Genomic DNA, 17,769 nt, shown 5'->3' with positions numbered 1-17,769 from the left:
CCCCGCCCGCCGGCCCCCGGGCCCGCCCGTCTGCACGCCCAGCACCTCCTGCAGCCGCCGCGTCCCGGGGCCCTGGTAATCCTGGCAGGGAGGGGGTGGGAGGGGGGGCAAGAGAGTGGCCGTCAGTGGGCAGGAGGGGCAGGGAGACACACACGGGGAAACAGAGGCACAAGAGAGAAAGTGGAAAGAGAGAAGCTAGAGTTGCGGGGTAGGAAGGAGAGACGGGGTGGGCAGGGGAGGAAGGAAAGGGTAAACAAGGCGGAAAGGAAGAAAGGGGGAGACACTGGGAGGGAAAACAAGGAGGGAGAGAGGGAGCCCCAAGTGTGAGAGAGTGAGGGGCCACCGGGGTGGGAGGAGTGGCGCGGGGCAGGAGCCGCACCTTCCTGAGTTCCTTTGTCCTTCGCAGAGTCCAGCCACCCCCAGGCAGCCGCTCAAAGTATTTGCGAGCCTTGGGTGCCTGCTCCAGCATGGGGGCCGGTGGGATGCCCAGCACCTCCACAATGCGGCTCATCTGGTCCACCTGTGGGCGGGCGGTGGTCAGGGGTACCAGGCCAGCCAGGCTCCACCCTTCCACCTCCAGTACAGCCCTTCCTGGGGGGCGGGGGCGCACCTCATTGGAGCCGCTGAAGAGGGGTTCTCCCGTGTGCATCTCCACAAGGATGCAGCCCAGGGACCACATGTCAATGGCCAGGTCGTAGGGCGTGCCCAGGAGTACCTCTGGTGAGCGATAGAAGCGGCTCTGGATATACTGGTAGATCTGGGGGAGGGAAATAGTCAGGAGTCCCAGGCTCCCTTACTGATGCCACTGGCACCCACAAAGCTAAGAGGACCCAACTGGGAACGGAGGCTTCAAATCCTGACATTCTTGGCAACCACTTTCCAGAAACCACAATCTCTGCTCACCTGATTTAACCCTATTCTCTATCCCAAGTCCTTGCCCCTTCTTCGTGACCAGAGGCTGGCAGTACCCAAAGCCCTAAGTTAGGGTACTGGAGCCACATCCCCAGCCCTTTCTATTTTTTGAGACAGGGTCTCGCTAAGTTGTTTAGAGCCTCACTAAACTGCTGTAGCTGGCCCTGAACTTGTTATCCTCCTGCCTCAGTCTACTGTGTTACTAGGATTACAGGGGTATGACATGGTGCTCGATTCTTAAGTAACCTTAGTGAAGGGCCCTTCCATGCCGATTGAGTAAACGACTTGGCAAAGCAACACCCCAGGCTCCAAACCAACCAACTTCACCAGCTGCCTCTGGCTACATGAGAAATGACCCTTTCCCTTCCTAGTGGACAGTTTATCTGTGGACCTCTCTTCTACTTCCAGCCAGCAGGGGCCCTCTAGGACAGCACCAGCTGAAATCCCCACCTCCAGCGCAATCCCTCAGGTGTAGTCTCTGCAGTCCTGGGCTAGCCCCGCCTCACCGGCCCCACCCACCCTGCTAGCCCCGCCCCTGGACAGTTTGAGCCGCACCCGCTGGCCAAGCTGGCAGGAGCTGCCGAAATCCACAATCTTGATAGCACTGCGCTTGGGGTTGCAGAGTAGGATGTTCTCTGGCTTGAGGTCGCAGTGAATGATGCTAAGCTCCGGCGTAGCCAGGAAGAGCAGCGCCGTGCAGAGCTGCTGCGCTAGTTTCCGGGTCAGATTCAGTGAGACGCCTCGGAAGTGTGTGTTGCGCAGGAGGTCGTACAGGTTGTAGGACAGCAGCTCGAACACCAGGCACAGGTGGTTGCGGAACATGAAGTGCCGCTTCAGGTGGACTGTGGGGGAGGTGAAAGAGGCAGTAACAGAGAAGACACAGGTTCAGAGAGGGCCAAAGGTAGACCAGGGTCACACAGCAATGAGTACCTCAGCTTCCTAAGCACTGGCTAAATTGTTGGGTGCCCATGGATACCTCCCATCAGTCAAGATGTTTCTATATGGTGTGTAACTTGAGTCACACAGGAAGTTCTCTTTTCAAGTTTCTGTCAAACCTTCTGATTAAACCAAATAAAAGGTTTCTGTTAGTTCCTAATATAATTCTACACTTCCTCATTTGATTTTATAGATAGCATTGTTTTCATTGTAGTTATATCTATTTTTGTGGCAAGAAACACTGGTTTTCCTTTTGTAGGAAGACTGTAAATTTTCCTTTCAAGAGAAACAGTCAATCCCCTTGCTAATTCTAAGAGGAATCAGTGGCAGAAAAGAAAGAAAAAAAAGAAAAAACAAAGACTGGCATAGATGTTGATAGTCAAGGCTCTGGAGCCTTATCAAAATATAGCTCTGCTGAATACAAGCTGTCACCTCATGCAAGTGACAACATGGAATGCCTGGGTTCCTTATCTCCAACATGTGGGCAACAGTGCCCTGTCCTTCATGGGGCTGTGGTGAGGTCATTTATGTAAAGTGCTTATCACAAAGCCTGGCCCTTAATGAGCACTCGATAAACCCTGACCACGGTTATCAAGTGAAGGGGCAAAAGTTATAAAAGCAACAGGAGACTCCATAAAGCTGAGAGGTACAGACCAGGTGCTGCCCTAAAAACAGCAGGTAACCTCCTGTGTGTGTGTGGGGGCAGGTAACCCCTCCCTATCCCAGGGTGCGCCCTCTGCCAGGTACCCATGGCCCAGTCAGTCCCAGGCCTCACCTATGTAGTACTTCATCTCTGTGTCATGCTGGTTCATCAGCTCCAACAGTCGAAGCTCAATCTGGGCCTGGTTCAGGAAGGCCTTTTTGTTCTTGATGATCTTGATGGCCACCAGCTCCTGAGTCTGATGATCATAAGCTTTCACCACCTGTCAGGCAGGGCATGTGACCAAGTGAGGCGGGGGTGGGACAGAGCCAGGCAATGCTCTTCCCTTCCAACCAGAAGAACCAGCAATCACAGGATTACTACTACTACTTCAAAACTGAGTGCTCACCATCAGCTGAGCAGTGATATGAACATAGACATAAACTATCTTCTGTGGAGTCTTATTATTTGTATTTTTACAAAAAAGTAAACGGGGAACATTGAAACCTAGTGACTGGACAGGAGTGAGTGACCCAGCACAGGACTTGAAGTACTGGATGTCTGGGTCAATGTCAGTGGGTGCCTGTGCCCCCCAATCCCTGGACAGCATGGGGCTTGTCTTGCACCTGGCCAAAGGAGCCTTTGCCAATGAGAGAGTCAATCTCATAGCGTTCCAGCCAGCGCTCGCCACTGCGCACAATATAGTCATGGTTGTCGTCGTCATAACCATGGTTCAAGACCTTCTTCTCCTTCTTGGTGTTCGAGTCCTGGGGTGGCGCCTGCTGGGCCCGCCGCTTCTTCTTGGCATAGTACACCTGCCCAGCCAGCCAGAAAAAGGGAACTGTGAGCCTGAAATAGCCGAGACCCCCCAGCACTCAGCCCAGGAACGTCCAGCACCTGCCCACCTCATTAATGTGCTTGTAGGTCTTGATGAGGTCCACAGAGAGCTTGCGCAGCGGGGCTGAGGTTGCGTCCCGGAAGGCCAGGGGCAGCCTCCGAGGCAGTAGCCGCACATCAGGCAATACCTGTGGGGCAGCGTGAGGAGAGGACAGTGAGGACAGGCCTTTGCCTTAGAACTCCTGGAGAGAAGAACTAAATGGGCGGCTGGCTCATTGTGGTCACACACACATATTTAACTGGTCCTTGTCTAGCTCCCCCACTAGAATATAAACTTGTCTTGTCCTTGCTGACTCTCCAGTGCCTTGAGCAGGGACCAGCACATGATGAATGTTGGCTAGAAATCTGTCCTGTGAATAAAGGAGTGAATGGTTTACCCCTGACATTTCCCCCAGACCCTGGGTCAGTTCTTTCACTCTTTTCTGAACCTCAGCGGGAGGGCTCATACAGAATACCTGGGCTCTGCCCCTCAAATATTCCACCTGAGATCACCTCTTCAAGGATTCCTGCCTCTGAAGTCCTCCCAAATCCATTCACTGTCAACCCCTGGGGCCTTCCCAACCCTCACCCCATGTGCTTGCTTTGGCAGCACATATGCCAACCCTCATTCCCAGGGAGCATCTCTGCCTGCTTCCTTCACTGCAAGGTTCTTGGATCGGGACCTGGCCCCCTGCTCCACCCTTGCTTCTAGTTCTACATTTCAGAGCCTTACCTACTGCCTCTGGAAATCTGCACACCACTCTGGCCCTGTATATAGCCCAAGACCCTTCAGGCTCAGCCCCTTTCCCCACTGACCCCTCCAGGTCTTTTACTCTGGACTTTCTTTTCTCACTTTCTGTCTGCTGTGTGCCTGGCACTGTCCTTAGCACTTTCCCTGTGTGTTGTGTTAGCTTGTTTAACCCTAGCAATAACCCCGCAAGGGAGGCATTGTCATTGGCTCAATTTTACTCAACAGAAAGCTGACGTGTGGGGGACCTAATGCAGCCAACATGTCAGGATTTGAACTCAAGCTCCCCAAAGTAATTGCCTGAAACTATTCTACTTCCATGGGTCTCACAATGTCCTCTGGAGACTATCCTGCACAACGGCATCATCTTTTGACCCTCAGACCCTTCTATTCCCAGCTTCCCTCTACCTCCTGGCAGATGAGGAGCCAGCTGAATGCCTACCTGTGTGTGCTCCTGGGGCCCCGGGAAGCCAGAGAAGGGACCATGGCCTGGTGGGACGGCCATGGTGGGCTCAGAGGGCCACAGGGGTGCGAGGCCTGGAGCGGGAGCCCGGCCGGGGGGCGCCTTCTCGCATCCTGCACCTCGGCTGCCACCGCCGCTGAGACCTGAGAGCAGGCGGAGGTGGGAAAACAACATGGAACGTGGGGATATGTGGGACAGTGCCAGGCAGGGAAGAGGTGGGCACGAGAGAGAAGGCAGGGCACGAGGGAGGGAGAAAAAGAGTGCAATAGAGCAACAGGTAGCAGTACAGAGGGGACAGAGAGCACGTGAGTGGGAGAGGGTGGCACAGCAGAGTCCCACAGCAAATGATAATAAAATAAGTAAATGAGGCAGCACAAAGAAAAGAATACATAAAAGGGATGATTGGGAGCCGGACAATGTGGGAGGAGGTGGATATGGACAGTGACAGGAAAGGAGGACAGAAAGACACCAGTAATTGGGGGAGGAAAAGAGAAGACAGAAACCAGGGGCACTCTGGGGAGAACTCTTTCTTTCTTCCCTTTTCTACTCATGGCTCTCCCCAGGGCCCCACATACAAGACTTCACCCTCAAATAGACTTTCCTGAACACCAGGATGCTCCAGTGCCACAGTAAGGACCCTCCACTTTAAGTAGACCCTTCCCAGTAGGATCCCCCCAAGCCACAGCAAGAGTCCTCTGCAGGCCCCTAAAACCATATCAGGATCCTCAGGGACCTCCAGGCCACAAGGAGGTCTGAGAAACCCTATGACAGAGTCTTCAACTACCAGGGTATTCCTTTCCCAGGGCACCCTCTCCATATCATGCCAAGACCTTTTGCCTATATTAGGTCCTCCCAAACCAGGAACCATCCCTCCAGGGAGTTTCCCTATGCCATATTTTAGTTTCTCTGGGCCCCACGAGAGATCTACCCCATATTACTTTAAGACCCCCTCCCAGGCAAGGCCAACTCCTCCACCTCACGGGCTTATGGGGGAGGCGTGTTTTCCTGCAGTTTGAAACTATTATCCTTTTCTCCCCTATACTGGATCTTTGCCCCCACTCAATTACCCAATATGCCTACCAGAGCTCTTTCTCCAGTCACCCCTCTACACCAGGTCATTCTACAACGGTGTCTATTCCTAGAAGGGCCCTATAGCCAAATCCCCAAATATCACATAGGATTCTCTCTTCCCAGTGTCTGCCACGACAAAATCCTCTTCCTACGGAACTCTCTCCACACCAAATCCTATCTGTCCCATGCCTTGCCACTCCAGGACCCCTTCCTCTCTTGGAGCTTGCACCACAAACAACCTCTTCCCAGGGGCCCCCCCCACATTAGGACCAAATCTCCCAGCCCCCACCCCCTACCCGGGTCAGGGCTGGCGCGGGGCCCACGGGGGGCTGGGGCGCGCTGGGGCCCCCAGTGGGGTGGGCGAGCGGCCAGCATGGCGGTGGTGATAGCAGCGGTGAGAAGGTGGCCGCCTGTCCCCGGCCCGGCCGGCCCTGCAAGCCCCGCGGCGGTGAGGGCAAGCGGGACAGGCTGCCCCGTGGGTGACAACAGCAGCCGCCGCCGCGGGCGGGGAGAGGAGGGGACGAGGGTCAGCCCGGGGCACGCGGGGGAAGGGGAGAGCAGGTGGACGGGGGAGGGGAGGGTTAACCCTCGCCCCACCGGCCCCGCCCCGCCCCGCGGCCACCTGCCCCCGGGGACCCTGGTGTCCCGCCTTCCACCCAGGAGGCCCGCCCCGGCCCGCTGAGACCCGGCGGGCGGGGCCAGAGTTTGGCAATCCGCACCTCCCATGGCAACAACCGTGCCATTGGTCGTCGCTGCCAAGAGCTGAGCCAATCACAGACCAGGGCAGCTGTTGCTAGGCGACGACGAAGCGGCCGGCGGAGCCGAGCCCAAACAAAGGGCGGGAGTGGGGCCCGGCAGCCCCCTCCCAAGAAGGCTCCCTCGGGCTCGGCCCCTTCCAGGAATCCGACTATGAATAGCTAGGCACGGCTCGCACCTGCCCGATGCCCCCCTCCTCTTCTCCCTAGGCCTCGTGTTAAGTCTCGCGGCGACGCAGGCAGGGCGGATCCCGCCCTGCCCTCCTTCCCGCAAGCGCGTGCCGCCCCGCCCGTTGCCGCGTCGTCGTTACCTGAGGGCGCGGGTAAGGGGACTCAAACTGCTCGGGGAGCCCGAGCTCAGACCTGCCCACTGGCTGAGGGTATCCGGCGGACGCAGCAAGCCAGGGCCCCGATTACCCAGTAATGCAACCAGCAAAATGGCGACCACAACAAACCGACCCCCCCCCCGCCTCAGGCTCCGCCCCATCTCATCCACTCCCCTCACGTGACATAGGGTAACACTCTACGCCTGCGCTCTGCGGCGCTTACTGGCACACATGCGCAGTGAGCTGCCAATAACCGAAATCTGGGTTAGGATGGCTGCGCAAGAATCTGCTACAAGAGGAGCAAGGGCTGTGACAGGATGCGATTCCAACCCCCACCAAGAAAAGTTGACTGAGGGCACAAGGATCCTGTTGTCTACAGACAACAGCAATTACAGAACAATCAGCTGCAGGGAGCGACTGGATCAGTCTTTTAATAGAAAAAAATCAACATTCAACAGTAGCAACACACATCTCTTGGAATCCAGACAGCTTTGAGCTTCAGTTCTTCACCTTGGGAGGTGGCCTGTGTGCAGAAGATAGGAGATTGGGGATGGGGAGATGGTGTCACAGCTTGTCATCATTTTGGGGGTCCCCAGAACCATGGCACTGCTGGTGCCTGGAAGGGAGGTCTCTGTCCCGGTGGATTACTGGGCCCCTGCTCACCTGTACACACCCACAACCACAGCATGGTCTCTTTCATAGGGCTCTAGGGTCAACTGTTCCTGGGGCTTCATGTTCTCCTGCTGCATCTTCTTCACTTCAGAGGCAAACACGGCCTCAGCTGAGGCTGTGGAGTCAATGCAGTTGGCCTACAGAGGAGGAAAGATTTGTGGTCTGCAGCAAGGCAGTGGGCTTTTTCCCTTTTTTCATGCTTTTTAAACCAGAAGTATGTCTTCATCAAGTGAAACCCAGGCTTGCAAATGTGGTCAAAGACTTAATTAGAATAAGTTTTAAATATGGTTCTCTGAAGCAGGATGTCCTATTTATCTAAAAGTCAGTGTTTAAATTTTAAACCCAGCTTTTTTTTTTTTCTCACCTACTTCATCTTAGTAATATTAGTACGAAGCTGGGAACAGTAAAACCAAGGTCACAAAAGGCTAACAAATGGTGAGTCTGGTAAAAGGCACATGGCGGAGTTTTTATCTCAAAACATTCTGAGAAATGCACTCACTACTAATCCATTTCCCAATCCATGTCAGGATCTGTTTAAACACTTCACATACATCGATTAATTTAATCCTTACATCAACTCTTAAGAAGACAGGTATTTCTATGTTGCAAGAAAAGAAACTGACAAAGATTAAATAACTTACTCAATTGGAATTCAAACTAAGATGGTCATCATGCACATGACCGCCACTCTCTTGCCTCTTTTACCCAAAAGATACCCCCCAGGATGTTGCCACTCCGTTTTAGATTTCAAGCCCCGCACCTTAATGGAAATTACAAAGTGTCCTCCATTGCGCAGGAAGGTGTGGGCATTTAGGGCCACAATCCGGGTCTGGTCTGGCTGGGCCACGTCCGCAAAGATCACATCCACCATTGCTAAGGAGAAAGGACGATACTGTTAAAGAAGTTGGATACATGCTAGATTGTTCCAGATCCTCCCGTGGGGCCTGTGCTCCATTACCAGCAGTTTCCTGGAAGAGTCTCCCTACTTCCAGTCTCACTCTCTCCAAATGATCCCCCTTCCCTCCACAGTACCCTGAGATGGGTCCAAAACTGACAGTCACACCACTTATCCAATCCTCTTAATTGGATGCCATCTACCCAATTGGCCAACTGGGCTGGGTATGGGGGACACAGGAGTCAGACCTGGACCCTGTCCTTGAGGTGCTCTGAGGTCTTGAGGAAGAAAACAGACACATCACGAGAAAGACAAGTAAAGCTGAGTAGTTTAAAGGCAAGAGTGGGAACAGGCCTGTGAAAAAAACTACAGGACAAGGGGAAGGAAATGACTGTGTGTGGGGAAAAAATGCACAGAACGAAAAATGAATGGAATGAAAATATTTTTAAGGCAATGTGACTTTAAAAAAATGAAAAGGTAGTTTAGTGAAAACCAATTCTTTAAAAACTGGGAAAAGCAGATAGCAAATGTTCTTATCAGTTACCTCTGGGGAGAGATTTAAAAGACTTTCCATTTTTATACTATATTTTTAAAAAATAGTTATTAATATTCAATAGGCCCATGTGGGGAGAGGAAAGACAGTAGAATGAAACGGACATTATTACTGTATGTATATATTTGTATGACCAATGATTCTGCAACATGTACATTCAGAAAAATGAGAAATTATATCCTATCTATGTATATCAAAGTGCATAAAAGCATTCTACTGTCATTATAACTAATTAAAACAAAAAAGAAATTAAAAAAAATATTCAATAGGCCCCTCTGGTCCAGGCCACACACAGCTTGTGCTTTCTGGGCTAGGATCTCACCAGACAATAAGGACCCCTGAAAGTGGCTTCTTTTGTTTAGGAACACTGTAAAGATTAAGAAGAAGGGAGGAGACAAGACTGCTTCTCCTATGGCACCAGATATCTGAACCCCTGAAGCAGGGTCATGACCTTCACCACCTCTCCTGGTCCCCCCCCGCCATTTTTCCATTCCCATCCATTGCTCATCCAATCTGACCCCATCTGAATCTTCCAGGAAACGTGGTTTGGCATGCCTTGCCTGCCTTGGGCCACCCCATGGACCCACTCTCACCAATGAGCATGCGGTATTTGTGTGGATGCCGAGCATCTTCGATCACAGGAATAATGTTGGTCCTCTTCTTGGCCAAGTTAATGAGGTCACGGCCAGATCGGTGAGAGAACTCAACTGCATAGACCAGTCCATCCTAAGATAAATCCAATAATAATCAGCAACGACACTGGTCCTCATCCAGGGAATGACTACTTTGGGTTCATCCACTGCACATCACTTCAGACTCCCAACAAAATCCAACTATTTAAATACTGTTATTATCATACTCATATTACAGGTGAATAAACTGAGGTTTGAAGTCACTGGCCAAGAGTCACTCAGTTATCAGCAAAGCTACACAATCCTAGTTTGCCTGATCTGAGAGCCCAGGCTCCCCAAAAATAGGCAACCAAAGCACAGAGATGAAATAACCAGAGCTAAGAGTATTTGAAATGGATAAGGCCCTTATAGGAATTAACTTATTTAACTGTCACAACAACCTCATTCTCCAGAGTATTAAACTGAGGCTCAGAGAGGTTAGGTAACTTGCTGAAAGCCACTTCATCATTAAATAACCAAGAGTCTAGGGTTTTTAACATGCCTATAATCATAAGTGAACAAGAAGTCATGAAATGAGATACACACATGCCAGGTGCCCTCTGTGGAAACCAGTACACACAAGAAATGCAGACTGGAAACTATGAGAACTACTGGTTCTTTCAAGAGAAACTAGATGATCAGATTTTGGGTACATAAATCCCCATTCCCCACTCCTTTACGGGGATTAATCCCAAAGGAATTTTACTACTGAGCTATTATCTCCAGCCCTTTTCATTTCTTTATTTTGAAACAGGGTCTTGCTGAGATGCCCAGGCTGTCCTCAAACTTGAAAAGGTTGGCCTTGGACTTGCAATCCTCCTACCTCAGCCTTCCGAGTGACGGGATTATAGGTTCGAGCCATCACACCTGGCAGAGGACATGAATTTTTAAAGAAGGCAACAAATCCAAATAGTTTGGTATCTGTACTCTCAGCTCTGGATCCCACAAATGCAGGTCTTTCCATGCCCATACCACCTTCCTCAAGGCCAAGAACCCAGGAGTGCAGCTGAATGAGCATCTACTTCAGGCTGCTCTGCTGACTCACAGGTACTGTGTCAGAAGGAGATGGCCCAACATCACATATGGTGGGGAAACAGCTAGGACCACTTCAGAGTGACAGAGGAGGTGGCTTTTCCCTCCATCCACCTCTCTACCTGTCTACTCACCTGGCCTACGATGTCTGACACATGAGAGACGGTGGTGCCCGAAGCTGCTCCGAGGTAGAGCACTTTCGCCCCTGGCTTTATGTGGATCTGGTCCACACCACCCAGGATTGCTGCTGCCAGCTTGGAGCGGAAGGGGTTCCAGGCTCGGTACTCAATTTTGTCATCTCCCTCCTGGGTCAAGAAATATGAAGATGGACGTCAGTGTTGGACTCTTCTATAGGACCCCATTTCCCTTGGCCCTAAGAACCCTCAAAAGAAACGAAGTTCAGTTGTTACACAGGAACTGAACATGGACTCCCAGCAGTGAGCACGACAGGTGTACCCCTGTCCTCGCGTGGATGTTGCTGACTTGATGAGAAGAGGCAGCAGGAGACGGTAAATACAAGGAATAATAGTCAGACCTGTGCACTTATCATTTCCTGTCCTAGCACCTATTTATGCTACTCCTGGTCCCAGGTGCTGGGGACACAGTAGTGAAGAAGACTCCAATCCTGCCCTTAAAGGATTAAGAATACACTGAGGTAACTAACTAAACACAAACTTGCATGTTAGATGGTGAACATGCTAGGAGAGAACACTGAGCCAGGAAAGATGTGAAGTTTGGGAAACATGGCAAAGAACGTGCGAAAATCAGGAAGGGCAGCCAGGAAGGGCTGGGCAGGAGACTGCTGAATCAGTCCTGGAGGGCAGGGGGGGCCATTCCAGCTACGTGGGAAGAACACTCCAGGCAGAGGGACAGCAAACAGGAAGGCCCCAAGCAGGCCCATGGCTGGACACAGAGAAAATGACACAGGAGTAGAAGGCAGGGACTGACGGTAAGGGCTGCTTTTAACAGGCAGGGTGATATGAGCCTACCCTGTCCGAAAGACCAGGTGACACCTAACCAGAGATGCAGATGAGAAGGAAGCAGCTTTGCATGGACCTGGGAGAGGGGAGAGTGGTAGGCCAGTGTGGCTGGGGGTACCTGCGGGGAGAGTGGAGACAGGCTCATGAGCCGGGAGGGGAAGTTAGAATGTGCAGGGCCACAGGAAGGACTCAGGAGGGCCACAGTCCGACTAAGTGTTAAGATGGTCCCCTGGCTGTCATATGGAGGAAACACAGCAGGGGCAGGGAGACAAGACCACTGGTGAACCATCAGCTGGGGCCTGGTGGCTTGGAGAGGGGCCCAGGTCTCACCGAAATGGAGACTCTCTTCTCTCCATACACAGATTCTCCAGGAACCAGATTCTTGGTGACGAGTGCGTCTTCTTTTCCACGACAAATGAAGACCCCTGGTGAGGGCAGAGAGCGGGGCTGAGACTCCGGCCCTGCCCTGTCCCACAACAGCTGCCGTCCCGTCCCCACTCACCCTCATGTCGATGAGGTTCCACCATCACATTCTTTCCTGACTGGTTTCCTTTTTTTCCGCCCCGGCCACGGCCCCGGTTGCCACCAGGCTGGAAGCCTCCACCTACGAGGAAGAGCTGCAGTAGGAGGGGGACCCGTGGTCTCCCTCCCCCCTGAGGCTCGGGAGGGCCCCTGCGCCCCACTCCCCAATGTCACTTACCCCTTCCTCCTCCTCCGCCACCTCCTCCTCGGCCTCGGCCTCTAAAGCCACCTCGACCTCGGCCTCCACCAAAGCCCCCTCGGCCTCCGCCACGACCACCTCGACCACCTCGGTCACCAAAGCCCCCTCGGCCACCGAAGCCGCCCCCACGGGGACTGAAACCTGTAGTGGGAACAAAAACAGGAATCAGGGCCATGAAGCTTAAAAGACTAAATAGCTCTTACCTGGCAGCACCACTCAGGTGGGACACCGAGGAGCAGTGCCGGTGTGTGGCAGGACAGGCATCCAAGAACGTCCAAGCGCAGGAAGTGCTGAAGGAGCCCAAATGCGCGTTGGCAGAATGGACAGACACGACGGAGGAATGTTCATAATCGACAATGGAAATGACCTTCAGTCACACACCACAGACAGGTCAAACTTAGAATTACAATGTTAAGTGAAAAAACAAGTTTGAGAAAACCACACTAAACACAATATTCTTTTTGTGATGGTCAGTAACAACTAAAGTTAAAGCCGCACTGTGCTGACACATGTGGTAACTGCCCCTGCCCTGGAGGTGAGGGGATCATAAAGGTGAAGTCATGATTTGGGCTACTGACAAGAGTTATTATGGTGCAGAGACAGAGGCAGAAAATGGATATAGACGCAACCCCTGCGTGTGTGTGCACTGTGGCCACAGAGTCCCCTAGATCTACCTGACATTGCATCTGGAAGGAAAGTACCAACCCCCAAACAGAGGGCAGTTTAGTGCGATGCTTGCCCAGCTAACTCTTTTGCCTGTTTCCAAGTTTCCAACATTCTTCCCAGCTCAGGAAGAAAGTGGGGAAAAAAGCAGGGCGTGGTGGTGCATGCCTATAATCTATGCAGTTTGGAAGGCTGAGGCAGGAGGATGGAGAGTTCAAGGCCAGCCTCAGCAAAGGCAAGGCATTAAGCAACTCAGTGAGACCCTGTCTCACACAAAATAGGGCTGGGGGCGTGACTCAGTGGTTGCGTGTCCCTGAGTTCAATCCCTGTTACCAACAAAAAAAAGGATAACAATCCACAAGTGGTTTAGGGATTGTCAATAATATCAGAAATTTAGGGCTGGTGATATAGCTGAGTTGGTAGAGTGCTTACCTTGCATGCACAAGGCCCTGGGTTCAATCCCTCTAGCACCACACCAAAAAAAAAAAAAAAGCTTAATAAAAATACATTTGGAGAGACTTTGTTTTTGATATTTCAGGAAACATTGTTCTCAAAGTACAAAACAATGCATAAAGCAGACTGAATTCTTCTGGTGCTAACCAATTCCACATTTGACTTTTCTGTGATGTTTTAAAAGATCTGAAGTACTATTCTGAAACACCCCAAGTTATTTTTTCTTTTCTTTTCTTGGTGGTGCTGGGGATGGAACCCAGGGCCTCACACATGCTAAGCAAGCTCTCTACCACTGAGTTATATACCCAGCCCTTTTTTTTTTTTTAAGTCTTATTTTGTGACAGGGTATGGCTAAATTGCCCAGGCTGGACTCAAACTTGTGATCCCCCTGCCCGACTCCAGAATAACTGGATTACAGGTGTGCAGAACTGTGCCAGCCTTCAAAAACCACAAGACTTCTTAAAGCATGGTCAGTTTGAAAATTAGTGATGGTTTAATATTATCTCATAATGTAAATTATTCAATAATAAACTCACTAAAGTTTTTGTAAAGGTACACTATAACCACAGCCTGCCATAGTTTCATGTATCTAAATGGTATTAAAAATGAAAACATAATTTTATTTTTTGTTTTTGCTTTCTTTGAAAGTGTAACAATAGCTATTCCTATTTTTTTTTTAATTAATAGCTGAATGTTCAAAATTCCCAAACATCACCTAGCGTTACCTCCTGTCTTGTGCTCCTCTGCAGTCTACTTTCCACATAGCAGCTAATGGTTGATCTTTTCAAGACAGCAAAATCAGGTCTCATCATTCCCCTACCCAAATCCCTCCGAGGATTTTCCATCACAAAATGAAATCAAAATTTCTTTCCCTGGCTTACAAAGCCCCAAATCAATGAGTCCAACCTGTGGCTAAATCCCTGAAACTTAAGAGATGCTGATTTAATTGTGCTGGGCATGAGGACTTTTTAGAGCTCCCCAGATGATTCTAACCCCAATTGAGATCCAATAGACCAAGACTCTGACCCCTGCTGATTTCTCTCGCCTCACTGGGTCCCACACTTTTCCAACCAAAGAATAGTCCAGCTTCTAAAATCTCCATCATGTGCTGTTCCCACTGCCCGCTTCCTGAAGAAAGCAGAATAGCTCCCAACTCCAATGCATTCAGGTCTCTGATCAAATGTTCCTGATCCAGGAGGGCATTCCTGGCTGCACTACCCTTACCCTGCTTTATTTCTCTTCATACAGCATACCTACAATTTTATTATTATCATGGCTACTCCTCCACAAGAACCAAGCTCGAAATGCATAAGGATTTGTTTTAGTTACTGTGGCATCCCCAGCACCATACACAACATCTGGAACAAAGTAGTGGCTCAATAAACATCAATTGAGCAACTGTCTAATGACTGTTAAGTTCCTGGGAATTGCTCCAAGGAGAAAGCATCCTCTCCTTTTGTTCAGAGATGAGGTAATCAGGTAGTGACTGGAAGAGCGCTGGTCTCTCCCCAAAGTATCCTATATAGGGAGGGAGATGGCCATGCCACTTCCACTCATGACACTAGAGAGTAGGGGAAGGATCATGATTATCATTTCCTACATCATAAAGTTGTAAAGATTAAATTACTTAATATCCAAAAGCACTTCACATAATACACAGCCCGCACACAGTTCAAACTGAGGGGAGGAGTCCCTCTTCCTACTCTTTAGCAGAGAAATCCATGAGTCTCAACCTAGGCCCCCAAAACAGACATGGCAAGGGGTGCAGCAGGTGCAAGTGTAAGCTTTCAGTCCCAGACACAACGTATCCATATCCTTCAGGTGCTGGGGCTGTCAGAGAAATATACTGAAAGGACTCATTCCTCAGGAAAAAAATACTATACACTTTCCCAGAAAGTCCTGAGTTGGGGGCAGGGGGTCTACAGACCCTCTGGTTTAGCATCTGGACTCGTGTCACAGCTTTCCCCAACTGAAATATGGCAATTCCAGCCAGGCCTAGTGGCACACACCTGTAATCCCAGTGGCTAAGGAGGCTAAGGCAGGGGGACCGCGAGTTCAAAGCCAGCCTCAGCAAAAGTGAGGCTCTAAACAACTCAGTGAGACCTTGTCTTTAATAGGGCTGGGGATGTGACTCAATGGTGAAGCACCCCTGGGTTCAATCCCTGGTACCCCCCCACCCCCGCCCCAAATGGCAACTCCATCCTTCAGTTATATACTCCAAACTTTAATTAGCCTTCACTCCTTTCAGACTCTGCACACAATCTGTCGGCTCTCTCTTCAAATTATATTCCCAAATCAAAATGCTTTGTCAGCAAGTCCACTGCTACCATCCTGGTCAGAGCCACATCTCCTAGATTTGGGGTATAAATGCCACTGATGTGCCTGATTTTACCGTAAAGTCGTTTCCACACAGATGCAAAAGAAAGATCCCTTTAAAAACATCAATCTCACTGCATCAAAATCTCCCGAAGGCTTCCTCTCTCACTCAGGCTAAAAAGCTGACCCCAGACAATTTCTACAACTTCACATTTTACCCTGCAATAGAGAAAAGCCGGGTGGCACGTCCTCCATTCCTTGGGAAAATCACACAATCACAGTCCACAGGACATATGCAGGCTTGCTGGGGTCTCAGGATACACAGCCTAGCAACTACTTCCCCCTCAGTAAAAAGAAAGGGAGTTCATGTGGGGTATGGATCCACAATGCCCTTGTAGATGCCTCATCTCTCCATATATGCACACACACACAAGAAGAAAACAAAACCTGAATTAGAGAAACAGACCCTCTTGGCAATGGTGAAAAACTCCCCAAACTTAGTGGACCCAGTTCTCACATTGAAGAAAAGTAGGTAGTGGGCAGGCATGATTTAGGAAGCTCTTAGACACTAGGGAGAGAAACACTAACTTTGTTCCCCTTGAGAAAGTTAAGGATGACAATTAAAGCCAATATCATGATTTGTCAAGCTGTACTACTACCCCGTTGGGTGTGGTAGTCCACGCCTATAATCCCAGCAGCTCAAGAGGCTGAGACAGGAGGATCCTGAGTTCAAAGCCAGCCTCAGCAACAGGCAGGCATTAAGCAACTCACTGAGACCCTGTCTCTAAATAAAATAGGGCTGGGGATGTGGCTCAGAGGTCGAGTGCCCCCGAGTTCAATCACCAGTACCAAAAAAACAAAAACAAAAACAAAAACTTGCTTAATCCTAACAGGGTGCCACTTTCTTGATGAGAAAGCTGAGGCTCAGAGAGGAAAAGCTACTTGTCCAAGGTCACACAGTAGGCTAAGAAAGTGAACCAGAAACAAATACGGAACTGAGGTCCTTCTGTCCAAGCCATAACTCTCATTCCACCGTAAGAGGGGTGGTGAGGTGGATCCATCAGAGTAACAAGGGAAACAGAATAAATAAAGACCACTAGTGTTCTGTGCCTACCCTCCCTCCACCCGCTAATGCTGGGCTTGTTTAAGTTTCTCTAACTGCAGAGTTGCGAATCCTAGGCCCCTAAATCTCCATCTCCGGGATCCGCCCCCCGGCCCCGTTAAAGCGTGGAGAGCGGGAAAATGACAAGAGAGGGCCGCACACTAGCAAGCGGTGGTTCTCATCCACTCCGGTTCTCTCTGAGGAGCAAGTTTGGGAGGCAAGAGGATGGTGGTGACGACGGCGACAGGGGAGGAGACGGAGGAGTGAGCTTTCCAGACCCAGTTCCTTGTCCCAAGATCAGAACTCTCCATCTCCAACCCAAGCCAGATTCCCAAACCCATGCACAGATGCCTGCATGCAGACTCCGGTTTAAGATCCTCAAGTGCCTCTCCCGGCCCAATACCCAATTACCTCTAATGGCCGCATCTACTAGACATCAAACCCCAATCCCAGGACCAAGACCCTCGACTCACGACCGAAGCCAGGCACAAACCTTCAGACCTCCAGGGATCAGGATCGATCGCAGGGCAGAACCAGCATCACCTCCCCACACGAGACCGGACCCCAGGCTCAGAGCCCAGGCCCAGGCCCCATCCCTCCGATTCCGGCCTGGCACCCGGATTCCCGCTGTCCCCAGTCCTTGAGCCCGGACCCCACTGCCAGCCCGCACCTGGCTTCATGGCTAGCGCTGGAGTTGCGCGGATCGGGGAGTCGGCTGCGTCTCTAACTCCACGAGTCTGGAGCTTTCGCACGTGGAAAGGAGCGCAGGCGCGCGGCGGCGTATGGCCCGCGACGCAACCACGTATGCCCCCGCCCCCTGGCTCACCGGCCCCGCCTGGAACTCGGCTCGCGTAGTAGGCGGGGATTCCCGGGCTTCTAAGCGCCCCTTCGAGGCCCCGCCCCCTCTACTCGCTTCCTGCGCTCTGGGCTGCGCTTCCGGTATCCAGCTTCCCTAGAATGCGCACTCGGCTAACCGAGGCTGTT

The 17,769-nt window shown here is 51.1% G+C and overlaps 2 protein-coding genes across 2 annotated transcripts in view; both read right to left on the bottom strand.

Moving 5' to 3' along the window:
* Dyrk1b (dual specificity tyrosine phosphorylation regulated kinase 1B) overlaps positions 1–6,555 on the bottom strand; it is an 8,098-nt gene extending 1,543 nt beyond the window's left edge. The window contains 9 exon segments of the mRNA XM_015496864.2: positions 1–81; positions 380–520; positions 611–757; positions 1,468–1,754; positions 2,624–2,771; positions 3,115–3,303; positions 3,394–3,513; positions 4,555–4,718; positions 5,943–6,555. Of these exon segments, the coding sequence (XP_015352350.2) occupies positions 1–81; positions 380–520; positions 611–757; positions 1,468–1,754; positions 2,624–2,771; positions 3,115–3,303; positions 3,394–3,513; positions 4,555–4,718; positions 5,943–6,372 (1,707 nt within the window). The 5' untranslated portion in view covers positions 6,373–6,555.
* Positions 6,556–7,132: 577 nt separating this feature from the next.
* Positions 7,133–17,609, bottom strand: Fbl (fibrillarin). Its single transcript, XM_015496865.2, has 9 exons — positions 17,456–17,609; positions 12,231–12,392; positions 12,033–12,134; positions 11,861–11,955; positions 10,685–10,855; positions 9,441–9,573; positions 8,160–8,272; positions 7,391–7,536; positions 7,133–7,250 (listed from the first exon to the last, which is right to left on the bottom strand). The coding sequence occupies exons 1-9, from the start codon at positions 17,463–17,465 to the stop codon at positions 7,226–7,228; spliced, it is 957 nt and encodes a 318-aa protein (XP_015352351.1). The 5' UTR covers positions 17,466–17,609; the 3' UTR covers positions 7,133–7,225.
* Between the last annotated feature and the right edge of the window lie 160 nt (positions 17,610–17,769).

The sequence above is a fragment of the Marmota marmota genome, unplaced genomic scaffold (genome assembly GCF_001458135.2).
Source record: "Marmota marmota marmota unplaced genomic scaffold, marMar, whole genome shotgun sequence".
Lineage (NCBI taxonomy): Eukaryota > Metazoa > Chordata > Mammalia > Rodentia > Sciuridae > Marmota > Marmota marmota.
This window is presented reverse-complemented; position numbering and strand designations above follow the sequence as displayed.